Source organism: Chlamydotis macqueenii, chromosome 10, assembly GCF_036417535.1.
Source record: "Chlamydotis macqueenii isolate bChlMac1 chromosome 10, bChlMac1.mat, whole genome shotgun sequence".
Taxonomy (NCBI): domain Eukaryota; kingdom Metazoa; phylum Chordata; class Aves; order Otidiformes; family Otididae; genus Chlamydotis; species Chlamydotis macqueenii.
This window is the reverse complement of record NC_141565.1, coordinates 14973292-14997539: the sequence shown is the minus strand read 5'-3', so window position 1 is coordinate 14997539 and position 24248 is coordinate 14973292. Positions and strand designations below refer to the sequence as shown.

The 24248-nt window shown below is 40.8% G+C and overlaps 1 protein-coding gene across 1 annotated transcript in view; it reads right to left on the bottom strand.

Moving 5' to 3' along the window:
• The window catches only part of PTPRG (protein tyrosine phosphatase receptor type G), a 401938-nt gene that overhangs the window by 117417 nt on the left and 260273 nt on the right, over positions 1 to 24248 (bottom strand). Inside the window, exon 5 of the mRNA XM_086755857.1 lies at positions 18891 to 18986. Within this exon, the coding sequence (XP_086611983.1) occupies positions 18891 to 18986 (96 nt within the window). The remainder of the gene's footprint in view (positions 1 to 18890; positions 18987 to 24248) is intronic.

Sequence of the window (24248 nt, the reverse complement as noted above, 5' to 3'; positions counted from 1 at the left end):
CTGGTGGAGGGGATGTTCCTAGATGTCTCATTCACTATGTTGTTTGAAAAGAGGGGGGAAAAAAAAGTTAATGAGTCTTCCAGTGATTATTTTAAACAGAGTAATGGGTGCACATTGATCCTTCTAGCTAATTCCACTTTGAATAATATATCATTCTGACTGAAAGCTTGCTAGTGATGTATTAACTTCATACTTCATCACAGCTTTGGAGGGTAGCTACAGTGAGATATTAACTAGCAGAGCCAAAGAGTAAATGCATTTTTCCCCCCCTTTTTTTTCCCCTTTTTCTTAAAGTCCAAAATGGTTTTCAAAGCTACTGAACTGAGTCTGGGGTCAGGTGTGCTGGGCGCCCCTCACCTTTGGTAGAATGCAATGCAGCTGCTTGCAACCACAGCTCCTTTCCACCTTAGCTCACCCCTCATTCATTTTGTACCTGCTGCCTCTGGACCCATTAGTTACAGGCATCCTGGGACAAGGATGGGACAAACCAGGTTATAGATCAGCAGCTTCCAGTTGCGTTCTGTCCAGTAGGGATGCTTGAAAATACAAGAAGCGTAAATAGCCACCTTTAGATCAAAGGTTTGCTGAAATACAGTGTCATAAAAAGAGCAAAGGGACAGCATAGGCTACCTCAGAAGAACAGACAACAGGATTTGCACCAGCACGCAAGGCAACATGCTAATGTAAGAGACTGTCTCAAAGAAAGCAAGAGCATGAAACTCAGAGGTAGAGTTAAGTACTGCTTAATAACTCAGCTGAGAGCACATTGTGTTTGTGCACACCGAGTTTCTTTGTTAGCGGATGGAAGCACTGATTGTGTATTGTACACTTGCTGGCAGCTGACTGATCAGCGCACTGGGCTGAGGAAGACTTTGCAGCCTCTCCCTCGCAGCATTACCTCCATTCACTATCACAAGATTTGCAACCACCAGGATGGTAAGAAACAGCCAGCAATGTATTTTCCTTTCTTTTTGTAAACCACTCGTTTGCCCAGACTCTGACTCAATCCATTGATAAGCCAGGCATTAATCTCCCCAAAGTATTCTTGCACTTTGAAAGCACGATGAAGCTAATTTACTGCAAGTGAATAGCACATTCAATTAGCAAATTGCTGAAAGATCTTAATACACATATATCTGAGGAAAACCAAAACGTATCTGCAGCCCAAAAGCACAATCTGATTAGTAGCAATAGAATATCTAAGCTACAAAGCTCTGTAAAGGACAAAAATGTAATTGCAACACAGAGGAGAGACAGCTACAGCGGCAGATTCTCAGAGCTGGGAAAGCTTGATTGATAGACTGAACCATCTGCAGCTGCGCAAAAGAAGGCTAGAGTAGCTGCAAGTTTATTTAAAGCAATTTTGGTGCACTGAGCCTACTTGTTCTCCTTTGAGAAAATAATATGATTTCTTCATAGAGCATGTAGTCTACTTATTTAAGCAGCAGTGTGCAAGATCTCTCAATCCTACCAGCAGTTCAGCTGGAAAAATGACACACCAGGGGGTAACATTTTATCAGGATGGAGGCTATTTTATAAAAACTGCCATCAGTTATAAACTGTTCTCACCATCTGAGTTCAAAAAAAAAAAAAAAAAAAGGGAGTTTGGTCTCTTTTAGAGTTTCCACAATCTCCTCAATTTATGGGAGTTTTTAGGTAAAAATAACCATTTTGACCTAAGTAAGGAAGAAAGTGAAATAGTGTAATGAAAAAAATATAACGAGCACTACAGCCAGATCACCCTACTGCACCCACTCTTTGATACATAGCTTCACACATTTGGAGAGGCTAAACTCAAAACTGCTAAACCAAGAATGGTTCATTTTCTTCTGCTTGAATATGGTACAAACATGTGTAACTGAGAAAATAATATCTTCAGCTTTTTTTTTTTTCTTTTAAATAAAACAATGAAATCTGGTGGCTAAACAAGAAAATGTGCTCGGCAAAATGCAAAGGGTGGAAGGGAACAGCTCAGGTGGGCACCTGGAACACCAGCATTTTGCAGGGGTTTGTAATTTAATTGCTCCAGCTAAGCTCACCTAGGATGGAGCAGGGATTTCCAGCCTTTTCCCTCTCTTCCAGCCAACACAAAGGATTTTGGTGAGAGAGGTCACAACAATCACCCCTTTAAAATGAAGAAAAGGAGCTGTCTCAGCTTCCCAGCATCTTTCATTCATTCTACATGAAAAATATTCATTTTTTCTTTCTCTCCTAGCATTGCCCTCGGCTCACTTCCCCACAACAGCAGCAGCTCCCTCCAGCCCGCCAGTATGAGATGACTCAAGCCAGCATCTATGAGTCACAAACACAAAGGATGCAGAAATGTCAATTAAGTCACACAGCCACTTCCCCAAAGACAACCACACCTCAGTTCACAATTAAATTAGGAATCCAGTGAAAACAAATTGTTGTAGGGCAGATTTTTCTTATCTCCTGCTTTGAAACATCAAACTCCAATGTCGTTTGGTTGCCATTCGGTTTACCTCTTTTATAAAGAGGTTGACACGAACTGACCTACTGAAACTGCTGCAGGAATTTCCGCTACAGCAAATTCCCCCTGTCTAATGTAGCACCCATGGGCTGGGAAGGCTCTCAGGCTTCAAGGCATCTTTGTGGCACAAGAACCCAACATTAGACCAGTGGTGTTCATTAATAGCTTTCTGGCACAAGAGGAAAAGTCTGTCAACTATGATACAGTTTTGTATTTGCAATTCTTTTTCAAGTAAGTTCTTCAATTTTTACTTATCTTTTGTAAATTTTCAGTGTCATTTAAGTTCTTGCAGGCATGTGCAGCTTTGCAAAATGCTATGAACTAGCACAGTTCAGTGCTCACGGCACCTAAGGCAGAAAGCACCAGCTAATCCTCAGTTTCCTCGCTTCTGCCTCCGCTCTCATTTCTGAGTCGCCTCCCTCTTCCATCACCCACCTGCCACATCCTCCTCACTCTCTCTTCCCACCCAGTGAGCTGTTTCTGTCTCCTCCAACGCTACAGCATCCTCTCTTCCCAAACCGCTCCATACACCCCCTTGCACATCCCTGCCACCTCCTCCTCTCCAGCCCCTGCCTCTTCCTTCACCAAGTAAGTCCCTGTGCCCTTCCACCCCCACCCAGATGTCTTTCATGGAGACAGGGAAAAGAAGTAGCCCGGCTACTAAGGGTGGCGAGTGGGCTCATCCTGGGGAAACCTGGACACCGACAAGCAGACAGGGTGCCAAGACCACCAGCTGCAGCACTGCCGAGGACTCCATAGCTGGTAAGCGTGAAGTGCAGGTGCACCAAAAGCCAGGTCCTCCAGCCAGGGTGGGTGCCAGCAGCAGGGCAGTCACTGCAATAAAGCTCCAAGAAGCAGGTGAGACGAGGCAGTCCTCATCTCAATCTCCTTCAAGCCGCTGAGTTAAGAGCGGCAGGATGTGGCCTGCAATCTTCTTCTCAGCTGCTTCCAAGCTACTCAAGTTCCTGCAGCAACAAAAGCACAGCTCAAACCCCGCTGTCTCACCTGGTGTAACACTACACACAACAGTGAGGATCATATGTCAAGCTGTTTATTTTTCACTTGGTTAGAATGACCCAATAACTCAGTCAGTTCCTTACAAAAACATCTCAAACAAGTATCATGGCTTGTGTTTAGAGGAAATGGGGAAATTATTCTGCAGCAAAAAAGCACTTGGAATACAAGTGCATTAAAAGCCTGGGAAACATTCAGTTTGTGGCAGCAGTCTCTTCCTCTTGAAACACAAATACAAAAAACTAACATGACATATACGCTTGTTTCAAGATGTTCTACATTTCAGCAGTGGCAAAGTGAATGCTATTCAATCACTGTGAGTAGGTGATAGTCTTAAAGCCACAGAACTCCTCAGGATGCTCTAGCCTTCATGTCTCCGCTCCACGGGCTTCTTAGAGCTTTCCGGTGCTCCTGTGGAGCGTGACCCATCTATGGAGGCGGTTTTCAAGCTCTGTCTCTGGTCAGGAAGCCCTCCTCCTACACAGGATGTAACTTCAAAATTGCCAGAATCTCAAAATCTCAGGGAAAGGTACAAGAGAAGAAATAAAATGCAACTGAATACGATTTAAAACAAAACTTGAAACATGGTTAGAACAAACGGTGCTCTTTGAACAAGTCTAGTCTGACCCAGAGCAGTGAAGATGCTTCCTGCAGGTGGGTGCACACAGGAATGCTCTCAGGAAGAGTCTTCTGCCTCTGCTCCTCTCACACACACTCCGAATCTGTTTGCCAGAGAACCTGCCTATTAATTTGAGGTGTTTACTTCCTTCTTTTTAGCCTCTCCTGTTCACACTCCAGCACTTTAACTCCTAGGTGCCCAAAGAAAATGTAGACTGGTTATGACTGTGGTCAGTCAGCTTGACCATCCAGGCTCCTGGTACACCCTTTGCCACAACTTCAGCTTTGGTATCCACCTCTAGGAAAGTTTCTTACTTCTCTTCTCAAAACCTGCCAGGCTGCAAGGGGCTTTGATGGCACCACCCTCACCTGCCCACCTGTAACTGCCACCACAGCCTGTGTTAGGCTTTTTGCTGCCAAAAGCTTGAGCTGGTATGGAGCGAGGTAAAAAGCCGATGCCCTGTAAGGCTGATCCTCAGCGGGCTGGCACAGAGGGACACGTTCACGGCCAAGTTGCACAGACAACTCTCCCCAAAATGTCTGCTGCCCAACAGCTTGAATTCCAGCCCAGCTGTAACATGCATACAAGGAGCACTGCAATGGTGGCTGTGAGGATGAGAGGGTTTTCAGAGCTAATGGCAACAAGCACCAGTGCTGAAAGCTTGATGCCATAGCATCCCATGTTCTCTGCAGACCAGCCTGTAACCCCAGCAGGCTGGTAGGACACACCTGCATTTGCAGCTCTAGCTACACTCAGATTAAGAGGAGCAGGAAACATTTTAATATATTGCACAATAAGGAAGGCATAAAAAAATATATCTATTTTTAGGCATAAGACACTAGTTAAATGCCTCAGATGCACTAATGAAGGAAGAAAGAGGGTACTTCCTAAAAAGCAGGCATAGGCTGGGTACTTACGACATAAATGTAGCATTAAAAAAAATTGCTTCTGACACAAGAACAGCTGACAGAGATAATCTCCATAGCTCAGCAGGAATTTATATAGCCTTTCAGCAGCTCTATTAGACAGGTGTGGTAGCAGCCAGCTGTACTGCATCCACAGACCAAGTTTCTCCACAACCCGAGAACCCACATGGCCCCGCAGCACACTGGGGTAGTGCCACCTGCCCGGGCATCGCTCCCCTCTCCCGCCTCCATCTGTCCACAGAGAGGTATCGGCATCCACCTGCGGGTAGCGCGGAGCAGGTCTGGATAGTGAGCGAGTTCAGACTCAGAAATGATGGATGTTTCCATCCACAACACAGGGACCAGCAAACAGCTCTACCTAGACAGGTTGAAAAGCCAGCTTTACTCATGGCCTTTAATTCTCTGCCCAAGTTATGAGAAGAGAGAAGTCTACCCATAAGGTGGGGTGGGCCGCGTGCTATTAGAGAAGGTAAGCTTATTAGCTGAAATATAATAAATCTTTGTAGATATCTGGAACAGCAGAAGGCAACAGTTTGCTTAGCCATATCACTGGTAATGAGTTGGCAAGAGGAGAAAATTCCAGAACGTTAATCTAAACTTTAATTTGACTGGTGTGCTCTTTAGGAGAACACTGCAGACTGGTTTGCCCAAGATGGGCAACTGTCTGCCTGCTCCTGCCTTCCACAAAATGCAGCAGGATATAAAGGCATGTGTTTTTAGCAGTTTAGAATACAAAATGAACACTTTGAAAAGTGATTGATGTAGTCTAATCATGTTTCACACAAGAGCATTTCAAATTGTTAGATGTTTTTATAGGAACTAGATATGATAAAGAAGGTTTGCCAGGTGGCAAGGTAGGCAGGGGGGAGGAAAAAGTCAGAAAATAATTTTATACTGACTGCTTCTAATACACGGGCATGCGCATAATGCCATACAAAGCACAGAAAAAAATACACCAGAAAAATTACTAGCTTAGCTGTTAGGGTTATGGAGCTTTGCTTTCTAATCAACGCTTACCCATACAGCTCTTTTAAAATATTGATTTGGTGGTATGAACTGGAGGGAAAATAAATATCAAAAGCGGCGATTTAATTCAATCATCCTGATTCCTGCATAACATGATCCTACTTCTTGAGAAACCCAGAAAGCAGTAACTTAAGTGAAGCTTACAGAGCAGGTAATATATTTACAGCCTTAAAATAACGAGACACATAAAATACACTAAGATCCAAAGTTAATCTGTTTCTGCAATATTCTTGCAGCAAGTAAAGATGAATTTTATGCTGAAAAAATCCATTTTATCAGAAGCAAGACTGAGCTTTCTAATAACCAAGCTACTTTCTAATGTGGTACATAATTTTATTTTACTCATAAAGCACAGTTTGCCAAATCTCCAGTTAGGCTTCATTTGATACAGTACTGATGTTGCAAAAACCAATACCTTCTTTCAGAGAGTCTCTTTACTCTTGATAATGACTCCATCACAATGCATTTCTGATGTGCAGAAATGCTACGGTTACAATCAGCAGCTAAATACTTTTCTGATGGTATCGGCCAGGCAGCTCTCCCTTGGCTTCCCGGTGCTCCCAGAGCTGTGAAACAGTTGCGAACACCGTAAGCGCATAGGAAAAATCCTGCTCCATCTTGCAAGCCTCTGAAAAAAAAAATCACTGTTCAGAGGTGCTGTGAACAGATTTAAGTAATCTTTATTTAACAGATATTTCAGTTTTTTGGCATAGAATAAGATGGTGATTGGCATTCTTGACTCTCATCTATCGCTAGCAGAGCTTAACGTGCATAAAAGCACATCCTAGCTTCTTTGCTGGTTTTGTTCGGGGAACTCTGATACAAGCGCACCTGAACTTAAAACAAAGGGGAGTTCAATATTACCCAAACTGGGACCATTTAGCTCATTTCAGACTCATCACTTCAGACAGATTAGTGTGCTTTTCAGAGAACCTCTGATGTATAAGATACGTCTGAAAGCTACTAAAATTATACTGCACAAAGGGTTCCCACGTTTACGTAGCCTCATCTCCATCCTATGAACTCAAAGATTTCTGATTTAGATTCACAGGAGGTAAAACATCAGATACAAGGATTGCTCTGGGCAAGCCGCCATCTCGGCTACAGAATTATTTTGGGGGGTGATACACCATCAGCATTATCAGTTATGCCATCAGCCATACATACAAATGTCTACCCCTATACAAAGACACAAAGAAAGGGACCAGACTATGCTCTGATTTACTTCCATTGCCTTTCTTTGACCTCTGGAAAGAAAACCACCGGCTCAGAAAACCCTCTCTCCCACAGTTGTCCTGCAGCACAGAAACTACAGATGACAAAAACCAACAACAACTCAATCCCCCGGCAGTAACTTGTAACATTGAATTTACAGTAATTTAGGGTAGATTATAATTACATTACCGAGGGATATTTGCTGTGTGCTTGCTTTGCATCATGTGTGATGTATGGGAATTAGACAGGAAACCACACCTATCACTGGTACTAACTGGGATGGTGCTCACATGGACACACCAGCCTGACACCAGTCCATGCTGTCCCCAAAAGGTGTGGGCAGCACCCTCTGCTCCCAACCCCTCCTCTTCGCTGCCTTGCAAGCTTCCATGCTTTCACATCACATACGAAGGCAGAATTAGGATGGCCACATAACCACCTCACTGATTGTACAAAGATGACATGTTCCATTTATTTGTACAAGGCAGCCCTAAGTGACTCTCACATCTCCCAGCAACCTATTAACAAAAAGAGACTTTGTGAATGGAGTATCTGGGTAAACACTTTAAACAAATACATAAATTATGCATAGTCAGTATACTTTTTCTACCTTGGGGATCAAACTGAAACAAGACTAAAGAATTATGTTTTATTTGTATTAAAAATGTATTAGCTGCTGTCCGAGAAGGTTTTCTAGAACATTTGGTATGCTACCCAGGAAATTCTGTCTGAAGCTTGCATTGTTTATTATTGCCAATACTGGGAGAAACTTGGCTCTGTTCTATCTGAGAACTACAGTAATAATTCTTCAGCCAGAACAGCTTAAATTTAATAAGTTTTTCATCTAAGCCAGAAGATCTAAAGGCAAAGGAAGCCCCAGTTTTACCCATCTATTTTATATATTCAGACTTTACAACCAATTTCTCTTTTATGGTACAAAGTGAAACCAAGCAATCATTTATGAATAACTCCTGTGCTCACCTTCACTTAAAACGTGCTGTAACACTAACTGGTAGCCAGAGACATATGAAGACTCTGCAGTTTCATGGAAAATACAGAGGATGAAAACAAGTGCAATTTTTCTTAGCGGTACACAAATCCTGTGCAACATCCTGCAGAACTGGGCACCATGTGGCTGGAGAGCCGGAGTTTCCCGATTGAAATGTTAGATTTCTCCATCTACATCCCACGAATGTAAACCGCATGTGATATACCTCATCAGTCCTCTGAGAGACAAATGGGGTATTAGTCCTGGATGGCTACAGAGGATAGTTTTTGCAGAGAAAGAAATTGAATTAGATTTTAAGAAGAGGTAGGCAGGCAGGCATAAAAAATGATCTTCCTAGAATCCAGGCTGGATGTTTAACAACAGGGAGAAAATAGGGATTTATCAGAGGCAGCTGCTGTGTTTGGGAGAGAGGAGAAAGGCAAAGAGATGAACGTACAGCTTCACGTCTCCTTTGATTCTATATCTAAGACCAAGTCTAGCAAAACTCTCTGAAGACTTGGAGAGCAAAAAATAGATGCTTTATTTCCAGCTTCTCTCTCTCTTCTCTTTTTCTTAAACAAAAAAGGTCAAGTCAAAATGCACCAGATTTGGAACACGTAAGAAGGATGGGGATGAAGCAGTTGTTGCTCTCACAGAGAGGAGAAAAAGGTACTTGCAACAAAGAAAACAAGCTACGTTCAACAGCTTCTCAATGCTCAAAGGCACAAAGAGAGGCTCTGTAAGGGGCTGCTGTTCCCCCCTAAAGCAGACAACAGGGAAGTGAGAGGAGCCTGGGCAGTGGCTGGGTGTCCCTCCACACTGGGCCAGCTCTGACGGCATCCAGCTCTGCTTTGTGATGTTCAATAAAGTGACAAAGTGATGCATCAACAAAGCACACCAGAATGAAATGCAAAAAGCATTACTGTAGTTAGAGAACTAATTTGTTTTTTTAGTCTAATGGTTATTAATCAGCAGACTTCCTGAGTATCAATCTTCCTGAACCACAGAGGGGGTGAGATTATAGACTGACGACTGTAATTTTTACATATTAGACATCTAAGTGTCATTTTCAGGAGTCTGGTAATGAAAACTGCAAGACATTTTTCTATCATTTTAAAAATTTTTATGGCATGGCTACAAAAGTGATTATTTTTTTTTTTAAGACTGGATATTTTTAAATCACAGAGAAGTAAATTACTGTGTTTAAGATGCTGACATTAGACACTATAAATATTCCTAAACTGACTCCACTTTTGAACATCAAGGGTGAGAGGAAGGAAAAGAAGGCAAAAGAATACACAAATGCATGCTGATCAAGTTCTTAGGGTAGGTTATTCAAATAAAAACACTAAAATATAAGGGGACAATTATGAGAAGTAAGGCTAACAAATTGGTATGTAATTTAATGGAGCAAGCTAATAATGGCATCACACTTGGGATTAATCGCAATACATTAATCAATTAGAAGCATTGGGAAAGCAAAAAAGCTGCAAGTTGAAAACATTTACAACGCTGTAAACTGAAAGATAGTGATCTTGACATTCAAATGAACTTAAACTAGAAGAGCACAGAGATCTATTCCCCATGCAACACACACAACCAGCTCTTATTAATGGTTACGACAGATAGCTCAAGATATTGAGGAGAGACCCCATAAAATATACAGAGAGCATTTTTCAAGTTCATAGCATTGCACAACTCTGGAGCCCAAGTCCTCTTAACAGCAAGAAAGTTTACAGTTCCTTCCTAGCATCAATAACTGTGATATTTCCATTAAATAAATTGGAGCAACAGACTGATTCATCACAAAAAGCAAAAGTCACCCGATAACCCATCACCACTGTTAGCCACCCTCCTCGCTACTGCATCCAAACCAGAGAAGCAAGAGCCCAAGTTCTGAGTTACGATCTCAGACTTTGCAGTTAAGAAAGCATTTAGAGTGCATTTGGGATTAAAAAAAAAAAAAGCACCTAATTTTTATGTTCAATCAGAGTTTTTTTCATACACTTTCGAGTTGCATTTCTCTAGCTATATCTGAGATGAAAAACAAAACAGAAGTCAAAGACTCTCTGTGCATTCCAGTACTTCACTCTGCACTGTAAAAAGAACTGTGTGACATTGCTCTCTGTGCAGCCCATATCCTTTAAAACTCAACCTAACAAAAAGGCTTTAAGGGAAAGTATTGCATTTTGGACATCAGCTGTCATAAAATCTGGTTTCCTTGCCTTATTGGAAAATACCATGAATAAGCTGATAGAGCTGAAGAGAAGAAGAGAAAGGAAGACGATTGCTTGGGCACTGAAGAAGATAAGTGCACATAAGGTAGATTATCTTTCTGCACAGCACAGTCAGCCTGTGGATAGAAAAGTTTCAACACAGCAGGTTGCAGCCATCATGATCTAGAGACTGCAAATGCCTCTTGGCAGAACACAGGAAAGCAGAAGCGGAACGATGTGTTTGCTTCCAAGAACGATCTGTTTCAGCCGCCCTGTCAGTCTGTCTGCCTTCAAATCCAGCCCCCCTTTCGCTCACGCATTTGTGCCTCATTCCTCCAAGTACACTTGCTCGGGATGTTCAGGCTGCTGCGTGAACACCTCTGCAGTCCTAGACTTAGCCACATGGGCTATTTCTCGTGGATGAGCCATGACAAACGTACAACCACGTGAATGAGAAAGCCTGAATCCATGGTATCCTGCAAATCAAAAGAAACTTTGCTTGTGTTTGTATGGGACTGGAAATGAGGGACCACCAGGAGCCCAGGCTCTGCACAGCGACACCAGCAGCAAAGGTGCGTATAAGTGCTGTTGTCAATGGACAGAAAATTTGGAGATTTAGTTGAAGATTATTTGGTAAAAGAACCCCACAGGTGAAAGGGCTAGTGTTTCTTCAGTGCAACTCACCTCACTAACAGTCCTTGTTTCTTGAGCCCAGCAGCACGAGCTATGAATGTCACTGGGTTCACAGCCCTGACCCCGTCCCAGCTCCTTCTGCTCCCCAAAGCTCTCGTGGCTTTTGCTCAGTGAAGTCCCAGGGCTCACCCCAGCAGCCTACTGCTGCTCTGCCCTGCTTCAAGCAAGGGATGCAGCTCTGCCCACCTCACAATAGCATCTCACTCCGTAGCTAAAAACCTTTGGAAACTTCTTCATTAAACTCAAGACTTGATCAGGAATTGTTTGCTTAGTACTCTCAAGAGTCAGCCTGCACATTTATGTACTAAAATAAAGGATGAAGAACTTTATTACAGAAACATTCAGTTTTTTAAAAAAATCTCTGCTGTAAACGGCAATTTTACTATTAAACAACATCTGAAATATGACAAAACTGGACAAAGGTATGGATCAAAATAAAGTTAAAGCCTCATTCCTAAGCACTTGAAATTAAATAATTATCAAAATTGAAACTAGGTATATATATATATATATTTTTTTTTACTGACAGAGCTATTCCCCATCTGTTCTCTCCTTTCCTTCTTCTTTTACATAAAATATTCAAAAATATTCATATTTCCCAAAGAAACTTTCAACAGAAGTTGAAATAAAAATCTGAATTTTGGGCTTAGTTTAAAAAAAAAAAAACTTTTTGTTTTCTTTAATGGAAAGGCAGAATATATTTTATAGAAACAGATGCCTTCCATGAATTTTTGTCTTCTACGCAAACTCAACTTCCAGTTAAAAGGGTTTCAACCTAAGATTTTTTATCAGCATGAATACTTGTCATTAGGCATCCAAAACTGCATCTTTTGGCTAAAGAGACCACCTTTGGAAGCTGTTCATTCTGAACTTAAACCAAATCTAACAGATGAAGCTCTCATAATTTTATATTTAAATTCTCCATGACTCAAGATGACTATTTATCTTTTGATAATGTTATCTCCACTTATTTACCAGAAAATCAGGAGAATCCTCCTCTGCTCCAGAGATGCTTCATATTACTACACCTCATTACACGTATTGTACAAGCTGTTTCTCAGAAAAAGGTACTCAGTACTGTATTTACCATATCTACCTACTCTGATTTGCTCGTCCTTTATGTGTCACAGTAGCTACTTTGTATCTCTCTATTATTATTCCACTATTTAAAGGCCCCAGTACTGCTTTTATTAGTAACTAAAGTTTTAAATAGGTGCGACAACTTCAAAATGCTAGGAAACTGGACTTCAGTGAGTAAGAACACATTTCACGTTGTTTTGCTTGTCTTCTGTTGCATGGAGAGTTACTCGTAAATACGCATACGCTTTGGCAATTATAAATTATACTTTCTAAAGGCACTAAATAAGTAGCTTTAGCCGGCACACATTTTCATGTTATGAAGATAATAAAAAAATACCTGTACTAATTACTAAATACTGCTAATCAATAATAATAGTTTTATTATTCATAAGCTACTATTAATAAAACACCATGGGTTCTAATGTAACCATTAAAAGAATTAATACTGTAATTTAATTTTAAGGCCTTTATATGTGCCTAAAGTCTATTAAAATAAATGAAAAGCCTCTCAATGACTCTGGATGATGCCCTACATGCTAATGATGCTACATATTATTTGCACTACCGCAAATTACCTTTAAGATAATGCCTAAACACTGAAGTACTGATTATGCTTCACCTAGGTGGATATAACGTTTCAGATGTGCACACCTCCCTCTCCGTTATAATTTTCAAAATACAGCTAGTTTTGCTCAGACTTTCAAAAAACATTGCAGTAATGGAGAGGTGAAATTCAGGAATAGCCAGGAAATACGACAGGGACATGGGAACCTGGTCTCCTACAGATATGGTTTTCTCAGTAGCTGTTGTATTTAAAGCACTAATTCACCAAATTTATTTGGTTATGATGAAAAACACATGCAAGAGTTAAAGAAAGGGAAGAAGGGGGAAAAAAGCTTCTAGGAAAGTTAAAAGCTGAATTCTGTTATTTGAGAAATATACATTATAAAAAGTGTATTTGTGCCAAATATTCAATGGCTTTGATGGTGTTCCATCAATTTGTTCTGTGCATTTAGGACCCTCTGAAAAGTGAGCTATTGATTGCCTTCATGAAGCACATCAAGAACTACTGCCAAAAAATCGTACAAAAAGCAAGGCCATAATTACTGTTTGTTTTACTGAAGAACAAATCTCTGCATACGTGAGTTAGTAGTAAATATAAAGACATTTACACAAAAATAACACACGCATAGATCTAAAATTTAAAAGTGCCACACCATTTTTTTCAATAACCTTAAAAAAATGTTAGTATTGGAAAAGAGAATTAAGAATGGTATCCCAGAAAAAGAGCTGCAGAACCCTTGATTTTTCTCTCACATACTTTTGAAAATACTGTTATTTGGATATTTGCTGCCAAGTACCTAATTACCTTTAAAAATCTAGCCCTGCACTGCTAAAGCTCTTGAGTGATCGAGGTACCAACATCACTCATCATCATGAAGATAATTTTAATGATGAAAGCATTGCTAAAATTTATTTTAAAATTCATTTTTACTTCAACTTCTTTAGAGATGATTTGTTTGAATACCTGAGATACAGTAACTAATCACTGATGGTTTTCTTTGCAAATAATAAAATAGATTTATACGCCCTCCCTGTAGGAACAAGAATTCCATCACCTCCTCCTGAATTTCTGAGCTATCGAATATTTGATGAAAGCTTAGGGAATCAGTATTGTGTCTTTTCACAGCAGTAATCAAGGAATGAAGTATTCTCTGCCATAATGAATCTACCGCATGCCCCAAAGATGAATATTTCAAATGCAAAAGCAATATGTTTGTTTTGAACACATTTAAGTTTGGCTTTAATAAAGCAAGTAGTGAAGTGTGCAATGAATTATATTGTTAGATGGTTAAAGCACAGCCGTGCAATATGTCTGAATGCATTTAATCCAAGTAACTATTCATTTTAAATGAGACTTGTAAATATGTATTACATGTACATATACTAACGGATGACTCGGGAACCAGCGAGAGATCTGGTCCTTCCCTTCCCCTCCTGGCTTGCTTCAAAACCGGCTCACTGACAATTAACTAAGGCCTGGAGCCACAGTATCACTAAGTACAGGTTGAACCTTACGCGGGCTGAAATTAAGCGCGTGCACCAACCATTCCAGTTTGGATCATTTAAATTGAGATGGAGTGCCGTGCTGAACTGGCCTGCTACGTGCTCCAGCAGATCGGCGGCTCTCACTGTGCAGCCACAGCCAATTTCTAAGAGGCCCACAGAGCAGTGAGTGCCTGCAGATGGGCCCTGCCGCCACTCTGTTACCGCTTCTGCAAATCCAGAAGCCCTTACGCCAGACCATGAGGATACTGTCGGCGGGAGGTAACGGAGGTGTGAAATTAAACATCTTCTACTAGCACTAGTTTCACTTTGAGAAACACCAAGTAACCCCAGCACTGACAGGAATGGTCATATTGTTTACTCCTGAAAAATCTGTCAGGAGCCAAAAAGCAATAATTGGCATTATCCCATTTGCCTCCAGAAGATTTGAAGTTTGGCTAAAATAACAAGTGAGTTCTCTTTTAACAAAAAAAAAAACCCAAAAACAAACAAAAAAAACCCCAACAAAACAAACCACAAGAGCTTTTTGACTCACATTGCTGCTTAATACTCCGATCCCCTCTTTCTCTTTAGACATCTGACTTCTGTCCACAGACATTCCCACTTTCAGAAAAAGCCATTTTTGCTACTAATTCCCCCACGCTCAGTGAAGCACGTTTATAGGCTTTAAGAACCATTATACCTGACACCAGCAGGCTGGAGTTCCCTTCTCCCCTTTTCAGCTTGTTCCAGCTAAATAACTTTTAAAAAAATTTGAACTAAAAAGATCAGAGGTTCCCAAGTCGCTTTACTCCTCTACCACACTCACTGTGGCCTCAGTGAGGATGAGACATAATCTTGAAGGAACTATCAAGGCATGGTGCAAGGTTTTGTTTGTTTGCTGTTTGGTTTTTGCACAGTGAGGTACCTCGTTCTGCCCCAAATACAAAGCTACAGAACAAAAGTCTGCAGGAATTTTCAGCAGAGCCACATCATCTGTTGCTTTATTATTTGCTGCACTCCCTTGTACGTACAATAGTCCCCAGCACAGTGCTCGAAGCGATGCTATGGTCAGAAAAGGGACCGAGTGTCATGGGACCCTTCTCCTCAACTGTTCTCTTTACAACTTGTACTCCAAAGCAAAAACCAGCTTTCAGAGCCCAGCTAGAGATTTCAGGCCAGCTCATCTCATTTGCAAATTGAGAATATCTGCTATAGAGTCCCCTCAGTGCTATTTTATCCGACACTCTCTGAGTGCCTATCCACAATGAAACACAGAGATGAGCAATTATAGCAGTTTTTCTAAGCAAGAATTGTTTCCTGATTTTAACCAGTAATTTTTTTTTTATCAGGTCAACCAACCTGCAGCATGTAAACAGAAATAGAATTTGTCAACAGAGTTTATAATGAAAGCAATGAGAAAAGCATAGATTTAATTAGCAGCAATTACAACAAAGTTCCAAATGCCTCAATTATCCAAGTTCAGAACCAATGTACTTTACCTAGAAATTGCCCCTGAAACAGTGAATTCAGTAAGGAAAATTCTTATACAGTCCAAGTTAAATTATTTAAAAAGGAGGAAAGAGGGTTTTTAATAATTTAATGTTTTACCAATAATTATACAGTTCAGTATAATGTTCACTCACTGGAGAACTTGATTTTCAAAGGAACATTTGTGAACATCAGTCAAACAAATACCACCTGCCAGACTATAAATTCACTCAGCGCAGTACACATTAATTCCAATGCAACATTAACGCATTAGCAAAAATCCAAGTCTTGACTTAATGGCAAACATATCCAATAATTTATGTGTTAAAATATTTATGTAGAAAAGCATGTACAATTCAGTTTTCTAATATATTTGTAAAAAACAGTATGACCTCTATTACTACAGTTTTTTAAAGCTGTGTTCTAGATAAATGAGTTAGAGATAAGACTACAGCTCTGGGAAACAGCAAACTATAAAATTAGTACTTGAATAGCCGAAGCTGCCAATGAAAATGTGGCCGTGGACATCTTAGGATGTGGCCATGGACATCATAGTTATGAAGAATCAGTTTTAAAAGACAGCTTTTAAATTAGTTGCATGAAATACTAGCCATGGTAAGCTTATCCGCAAGGTGCCCTGCGGAGCAAGGCTAAAGGAACACCAAGTATTTCTGAACAAAACTGTCTAGAAACATTTTTCCAAGTCATGGTTTAATGGCTCCAGCACGGGATACACAGCTGAGGGAGCTGAAGTGGCACCTTGGTCAAATACACTATGGATCTCCAAATGATTATCACCATCAATTAATAACCCTGTGTACAAAAACTCAAGTTCTATGGGAAGAACTCTGGAAAACACTCATAATGGCCAAAATCGCAGTTGCCACCCTGAAGTCCTTAGAGTTTACTTACACAGCATAGAATCCAGCACATTTCTTTCAAAATGGGGACTTTGGGCTTTACAAATCTTCCTCGGCAGCTTTCTGTCGCGGAGCAGAGCTACTCAGAAGGAAACCCTGAGACACTCAGAAATTTAACAGCATGCCACTGATTTATCATTTCAATCCAAAGGCAAGGAAAAAAACTACCAAAAAAAGAAAACCATTTCCTTGCAGCTGCGAAACAGGTTGTCCCTGGATCACTTTGCCAAAGAATTACCTTACCTCCCCCCTGCTCTGGAAGAGATTAGAGACTGTTTAGCAGTAATGGCTTCAGATCTCATAGCTCCTGGAGCAGAGGAGCCCAGCTGCATCATCATCCAGCCTTTACAGCCTAATGTCCTGTGGCCTGCAGGGCTAGAAATGATGAAAAGTATAGATTTCTTCTTCCCTGAGGGGACTGCAACACTCAGTTGTGGTCTTAAAAAGCTTGAGGTGTCTTACTATCAAAGACAGGTTTTTTTTTTTTTTTAACAGCATTACAGACTACTTTAGGTTATTTTCAGCGAGTTTAATGGCTCCCTGAGATTTGTGCAAAGTGGGATTTGCACTAAGCGCAGCACCTGGCTTTGCAGGTGGGGAATACAAAGCACAGTCCCACTACAATTTTCAGATCCTCTAAAACCAGAGTTTGTGGAATAAATGTCATATACAGACTAGAAAATGACGCAACATGGGGCAGTGCTTCATGTGGCTTATGCGAAGCACATCAGGGTAATTTAGCAATTAAATTCCAGACGCACGATGCCACAACACCGATTGCACACCATGGCATAACACATGCTCCTTCTGCCACGGCACACGCGCGCAGCGCTTCACTGCAGTATAAAACAAGTAATGGCACCATTGGTTGTTCTGTTTCTAAACTTCTGTCTTGTAAGGCCAAATTCAATTTGCCTGATGCTTCCCACAGCACATGAAGATTAAGAAGTCAGGGGAATCATACTGCTATGCCACTGTAAATTATCGCAGCTTCACCAACTTTAGCCTAACATAAAACGCCACAGAAGTGCTCAGAATTCAACAGTGATGAATTTAACATGCCTACTTCCACTAGGCCTGATGTCAGCAGAGTTACAGGAATTTATGCAATACAAGGATCCATCCTTTTCTCCTTATCAAAGCCTTTGATCAAAACCAGTGACACGGAAAAAGACAACCTTACTTAATTTGAGCAGGAGAGTCAGGCGTGTCACTTTAACATCATAAGAAAAAGGGAGGTATTTACATATGGGTACTTTCACATTCTTTTTTATCTGGCTTCACAAAGATAACAGTAAGATAATTTTCTTTCACAGTAAAAACTAGTGTGAAACCTCACGGAGAATCACCATTTTCCCTTGCTCTTCCCTTCCTCCTTTCCTCTCTTTTCAAAAAGCAACACCTTGAGATATTTCAAAATCTTCATTAGCCACCTCTCTGCTTGTGACAGCGTGGTGGTATGGAGCTGCTCCAGCTCACTCCGTTCAATTCACCCTCGAGTCAAAGGAAAACTCAATTTCTGATGCAATATGACAAAAAGCCCACATTGCTGAACACCACTGCCGCGTGGCTTGACCTGCCAGCCATCGCAAGCAGCCGTCTCTACCCCACATCGCAGTTCTCGAGCGTGTCGAACCAACAAATGAGCTAACCCAGCAGTCACGCTCTTGAGGATGCATTTTAAAAAAGAGGATGCATAAATTCACTCATTCGGAAACATGGGCTGTTCAAGACCTTGTTACTATGACAATTTAGAAGAAGCTGCTACAGATAAGATTGATGAAACTTATTGATTAATTTTCTCTCAAGCTATGTTTGAATTTTAAGTTTTCTCTAAACAGAATCAGTTCACGTTGGTTTGTTAGTATTCCAGGGACCCCAGCAATGTGCTTCAGCAGAGAAGGAAGTTCCATGATAAATGTGTTCTCCAACCTGCATCTGTAAAGTAGCTATAAAATCAGAACAATTCATGCAAAATTTTTCATTATGTTTCTAAATATACTTATTTACATTTTAAATCACACACAGACAATATGAAATATCTTTCACTTAGACAGGTGGGAACAAGAAAACAGATGCATCCATTAAGCTTGAAACAATTCAATGAATTAAATAGTACTTGGTGAACGCTTTGGTTTATGGCTATAGTTATTGTTTAAACTTACTTGAAAAAACACGGCCATGGCTCCTACTACCCTGTTTTCTAGAACTGCTGTTCCAAAACTGTCAAAGTCATCAGGATTGTAGAAGTAAATCTGCATCTGTAAAAATAAAAACCAACAACAAAATCATATTACTGTTGATTCACACATCTTTCAAATGAGGTAATGCATACATGTCGTACGTAGTCCCAGTGTTATAAACCTGAGATAAAGGAATTCTGCTGAACAATATTGTTTAACTAGCTTCTTGATTAATAGCATGACTGCCCTGCTGGGACAGTAACCAGGGAACAGAGTCAATGCAATGCATTTCAATAACAAACCCAAGGATAAACAGTATGGCCAGTCTGTTTAGATGGTAAACTTCATGCTTTCTGCCAGGATCTCTTCATTTCTTTGCTCACTGCAGGCTCATCCTGCTCTGTTAAATGTGCTAAACATATTTATCTCAAAAACCATAGAGAATTTTTGAAAAGGATTTCAATGTTTAGAGTTATTCCTTTACTCCTAAAGCAATTTGTAAGATAAAAGTCTGTCTCTGTAGCAATGCATTTTTATGAGCCTCTGATATTCAGGACTATCAGTAAGGGTCAGACTTCTCCCTGACTTCAGCTAAATTTCATGACTTTTATTTCCAGAGCATTAGTACTCGGCAAAAAGTACTAAGTGAGACAAAACCAGATGTTTTGATGTCATTTTAGGACAAATAATAAATATTAATGATTAGGCAAGCCCAAAGTGAAGTCAGGTAAGAACAATGACTCCCCCAAAACAGTAAATGTCTGAGTTGAACAAACAGGAGGCCTGAGGAACAGCTTCCATCATACTCTCTGCTGTTGCATAATCTCATTTTTCCACGCACACACGCCAGGAACAAGGGCAGCTCACAGAGGCCTGTGGGTGCTCCTGCTCCTCATTTCCCGTACGGTTCTTGTTCCAGTTGCCGCATTAGCCAAGCTCCCGCTTCCACCAGCCGTCCCAATGCACTGTGGCTTCTCCAGCAGTTGTTCAACCTCTCCATTCCCAAAGAAGGCCCTAGTGTTGGTCCATCTGTATCAGCCACTATTTTCTCCAAAGGATCTGGTTTACATCCAAAACATGCAATGCTCCCCTCTCAACATTACACCACACAGGTGTGTACATTTTCACAGAACAAATTAAGTATTGGTAACATTTGTTTTATGTGTTGCTCCACACCCTACAAATTAAAAACATGTGCCTGATGGTAACAGCCAGGCACAAGAACTGGACTTTGCAGCAGTTGCTCTTGGGGCCATTCAGGGATCCTCCCCAATGGATTTCACAATCTGAACCAGGGCTGACGCGTCCATGGGGACAACACCACTGCAGGACAGTTGGCCAACATGTACATTCACTCATGCACACTGACTCCAGCAAAAAAAAAACCCCGTTCCTGGCTGTAAAACAGGAACGGACACATCAGGCTTCTCTGCCACTGGCCTCTTGCTTGAACCTGCGCATCCCCTCCTGCTCCTCTGCTGCCCATCACCCACTACCTGACCTACTCAGGCTTTTCACAGCATTAGCAGGTGATAAGAAATGGCCACACAGTACACAGTTAAATGGAGACGTAAGGTCTAACTGAGACTGTCCATGCCTCCTGACACACCGCTCCCTTCTCCAAGGTCCGTCTGCAAGCAAATGCTCTCCTGGCACCAACAACTTGTCTGGGGCTGTCTGGGTTTTTCCAAGATTGAGCTGCACAACAAATCCTACTGTACTCACAAATGCAAGCATTTTTCCCATGTTCTGAAATTTTGTATATCACTAGATGAGATTATACCCTTTTATGTTGCTCAGATATGTTCCTACTCGTATTTACTGATTCCCAGGCTTCTGACTGTATGTATTGGCTGCAATGTATAATACTGGCAAACTACCTACACATCTAATAAAACACCATCATGTAGAGAAAAGGCCAAGATGAAGATCAGCCTCTCCAGAAGTAAAGGTACTTTTTTTCAGCCGGAGGATAAAATCAAACCACACTCCAAATGGCTCACAAAAAAAAAAACAAACCCAAAAAAAAACCAAACAAAAAAAATGTCTGGCACTAACTCTAGCGTCATAAAATTTTAAAGCAATTTTCTTCCCCTATTTTGGTCTTCCTATTCCCGGTGTATTCACTGCACACACAGAGATGCTGGCAGCATCTCACAAAGCTGGTGGTGCCTCCAGGTTCTGACAACTCGTGCTTTGAACAAATGTAGATCTGCAGTACAGCCGTTCATTGATGTAGAAATTAGAAACAGTTTGTTTCAGGTAGAACTGCTTAAACTTCAATTTAGCCGGCACAGACAAAAGCTCACAAAACACTCACAAATTAAATTTTACTCCCCTTTAAAATAAAGTCTAAAATTAGGTATACCTTACATAAAACACTTCACTATATAGTCCTCATAGGAGTTTATGAGAAAAAGTATCACTGAGTGAGTTCAGCACATGCCAAAATCATTTTGGATCAATTTTGCTCAGAGCATTTTAAGGAAATTAATTTTTACAATACACTTTTGGATAGCGGTGCAAAGGGCTTTGGTAAAAAAGTGCTTAATTCAGATCCCTCATCTCAGCAGTGCAATTTCACAGACTAATCAAGAGCCACACTCTGCCTTGATTACCATACACATTGAAACGTTTTCCCATTGCTCTCCGGTGTTTTTCCAGAAAGCATGGTTCCTCTCACTGCATCCGTCAAGTCAAGGGGAACTGTCTTGTATGAAAAATTATCGTCGTCTGTCATGCAGTAGCTTCCTTATGCGTTCATACAGCTAGAAGGAACATTTCAGGAGTAGAATCTCCCAGGAACTGCTATTATATAATTTACACACGCATATACTGTAAAAACAATGTTAAGAAGATGGTAAAGTTACATCCTCAAAGCTGCATGGTTCAGGTGCTCATAAAACCACACCTGGACACTGCTGAGCATTGGTATTATGACAGTTTTCTAATTATGTGATCACATATTGTTCTCTTCCATAATGCAGTCTCATTTGTTTTCCCCCAATTTACAATAAAACGTAAATGTATCTAACGTATTTTTGTTCTTTTATACATAACATACATAATCTTGAATGCATTTATCAGCAGATATTTAATTTAGTATTTTCTATGGACGGCATAATGTTCTTTATGCACAAATCAGGAATAAGACAGTTAACCATAAAATTAATTTCACCGCATACTTAAGAGGCCTAAACATGCCAGAAAATTTTCATTATTACTCTTTATTATATAATTAGTATATACAATATATGGTGCATTTTGCATATAAATGACTACTTCTGTCTCTGCCTGATATGCACAAAGCAGTAGTACAGAATGCAACAAAGGGACGTTTAAGCTAAAGAAAATTCGGATCTTATTATGATATTTGTGAAATGCAGAATGGAGCATCATCCAAGCTTGCACATCCGACCTGAATTGTGCCTGACTTCAGCACTATAATTTTCTTGTACGTTTTTACATGTGATTTCATAATAGCTTCTATTTTCCAATCTTTAAAAAAAAAAAAAAATTTAAAAGCTCTGAATCCCTTAGCAATGGGAAAGCCTGAAATGCCCTTTGTAGTTTCTGTAGTGTGACACTGTCTGCAGTCAGAGTGCTCTGTTCCACACATCCCCGCTGCGAGCGCTCCGAATAGCCTTCTCGGTGGCACAGGTCTCAGAGGGCACGAGCCCTGTTCCCTATGGCACGCTATACCTGATTTATGCGTCTTTCACATCTAGCCCTGTTACAACTAACAAGGCTGGGAAACGCTTCCTTAATCTCAGATGTGCAGCACAGCAGTATGCTTGCATGTACCTTGTAAAGATCTATTATAAAAACGATGTAGTGTCCAAGCAACTTGAAATGTTCAGAATTTTGATAAGGTTAAACTGAAACAAGCCATCTCTGGTGACACAAAGGCACTTTTCTTGCAGGAAGACTCTCTCCATCCTAAAATGCTACCAACAACTACTGCAGCTACAGCTTTACAAAGGCAGGGAGACAGCAAGTTTGCTTTTAATGGAAAAACTTTATGCTTTGACACTCCTCACACTCTAAGGGAGTAGAATTGTTTTCACTCAAACTTGAGAGAGATTTGCTGTACAGCACAGATTAAGCCTGAAAAAATCTCACTGAAGGGGAAAATCTTCAGAATCTTACAAGTGCCTTAAAACAGAAGATTAGAGAGAAAACCCTCACTCTGTCGTAACCCAGGAGGGATTGCCAGTCGCTCTGTAAAACCGTATCATGTTTTCTAGGCTCTTCTACACGGGAGGATCCAGTGCCCAACCATTACAGTTTCCAAGCACTCCAGGCCTTTTTCCAGACAACATCACTTAACACAAATGAATACACCATGTACATCCAACACCCCAGCCTGGAGCATCTTTGCCTCCATGCTACAGCAGCCCTCCATCATGCCGTGGGGCAGGCAATCCCTTCCTCTTTGGAGTCAACCTGCTCTCTGCAGAAACTCCTTTCTTCAACCACGTTATTCCAACCTCTACAGAAATCTGGTGTTCACCAGAGCTGGCAAAATGTCAGGCCCTGCTCTGTGCTTAAGAGATTTTGACTCAAAACTGGGCTGTCACCACGCTGACCTTGTAAGGGCAGGCTGGCCAAAATGTGTCTGTTTATTACTGAGAAATACTGCCCACCAGAGAGCAGTTCTGATTTTATTAAATACAACTGCCTCTGAATGACTAAACCCTCTTTATGAAATGTCACTGGCTTGCAAAAACTGAGCCTGCTTCAAATGACTTCTCCCCGCCATCCATCCACAAATAAAAGGCTCTGGCTATTGGCCTGGATGTTCCTCCTCAGCTTGGCAAGACAAACACCCAGACAGAAATCACCACTGCTGTGCCTGACATCTTTTTGCTCTTATTACCCCACTACAAAGACAGAAAGTTTACATTCAGTGCAGACTATCATGGCTAAACTCATTCAGCACTTACGAGAGAAAAGCCACAATGAGCATTTGATAGATCCCAGAAGATGCGAGCGAGTTCAAAGCAACGCTAAGAGACTGGAAACCAAGCAAGTACATTTTCCATAGACAGATGCCAAGTATTTTAAAAATAAATAATTGAGACTTTTAAATTGGGCTGCTATCACCCTGTGCAACCTCCTACAGCAGATTTCTCTTCAGATTAAAAAATGAACAAAGGCTCATTGTGCTGTCACAGATGTGGAGTACAGAATATTCAATAGTATCAGGAATTCTGGTGGAAGCGAAAAGATCATCAGAATTAGGTTTCCACTCATTTCCTTCCAGCAATCCAAGGAGTACCATGCAGTTTAAAGCTAAAAAGAAAAAAAAAAAAAAAAAGGTTTTATAGGCCAGTCATT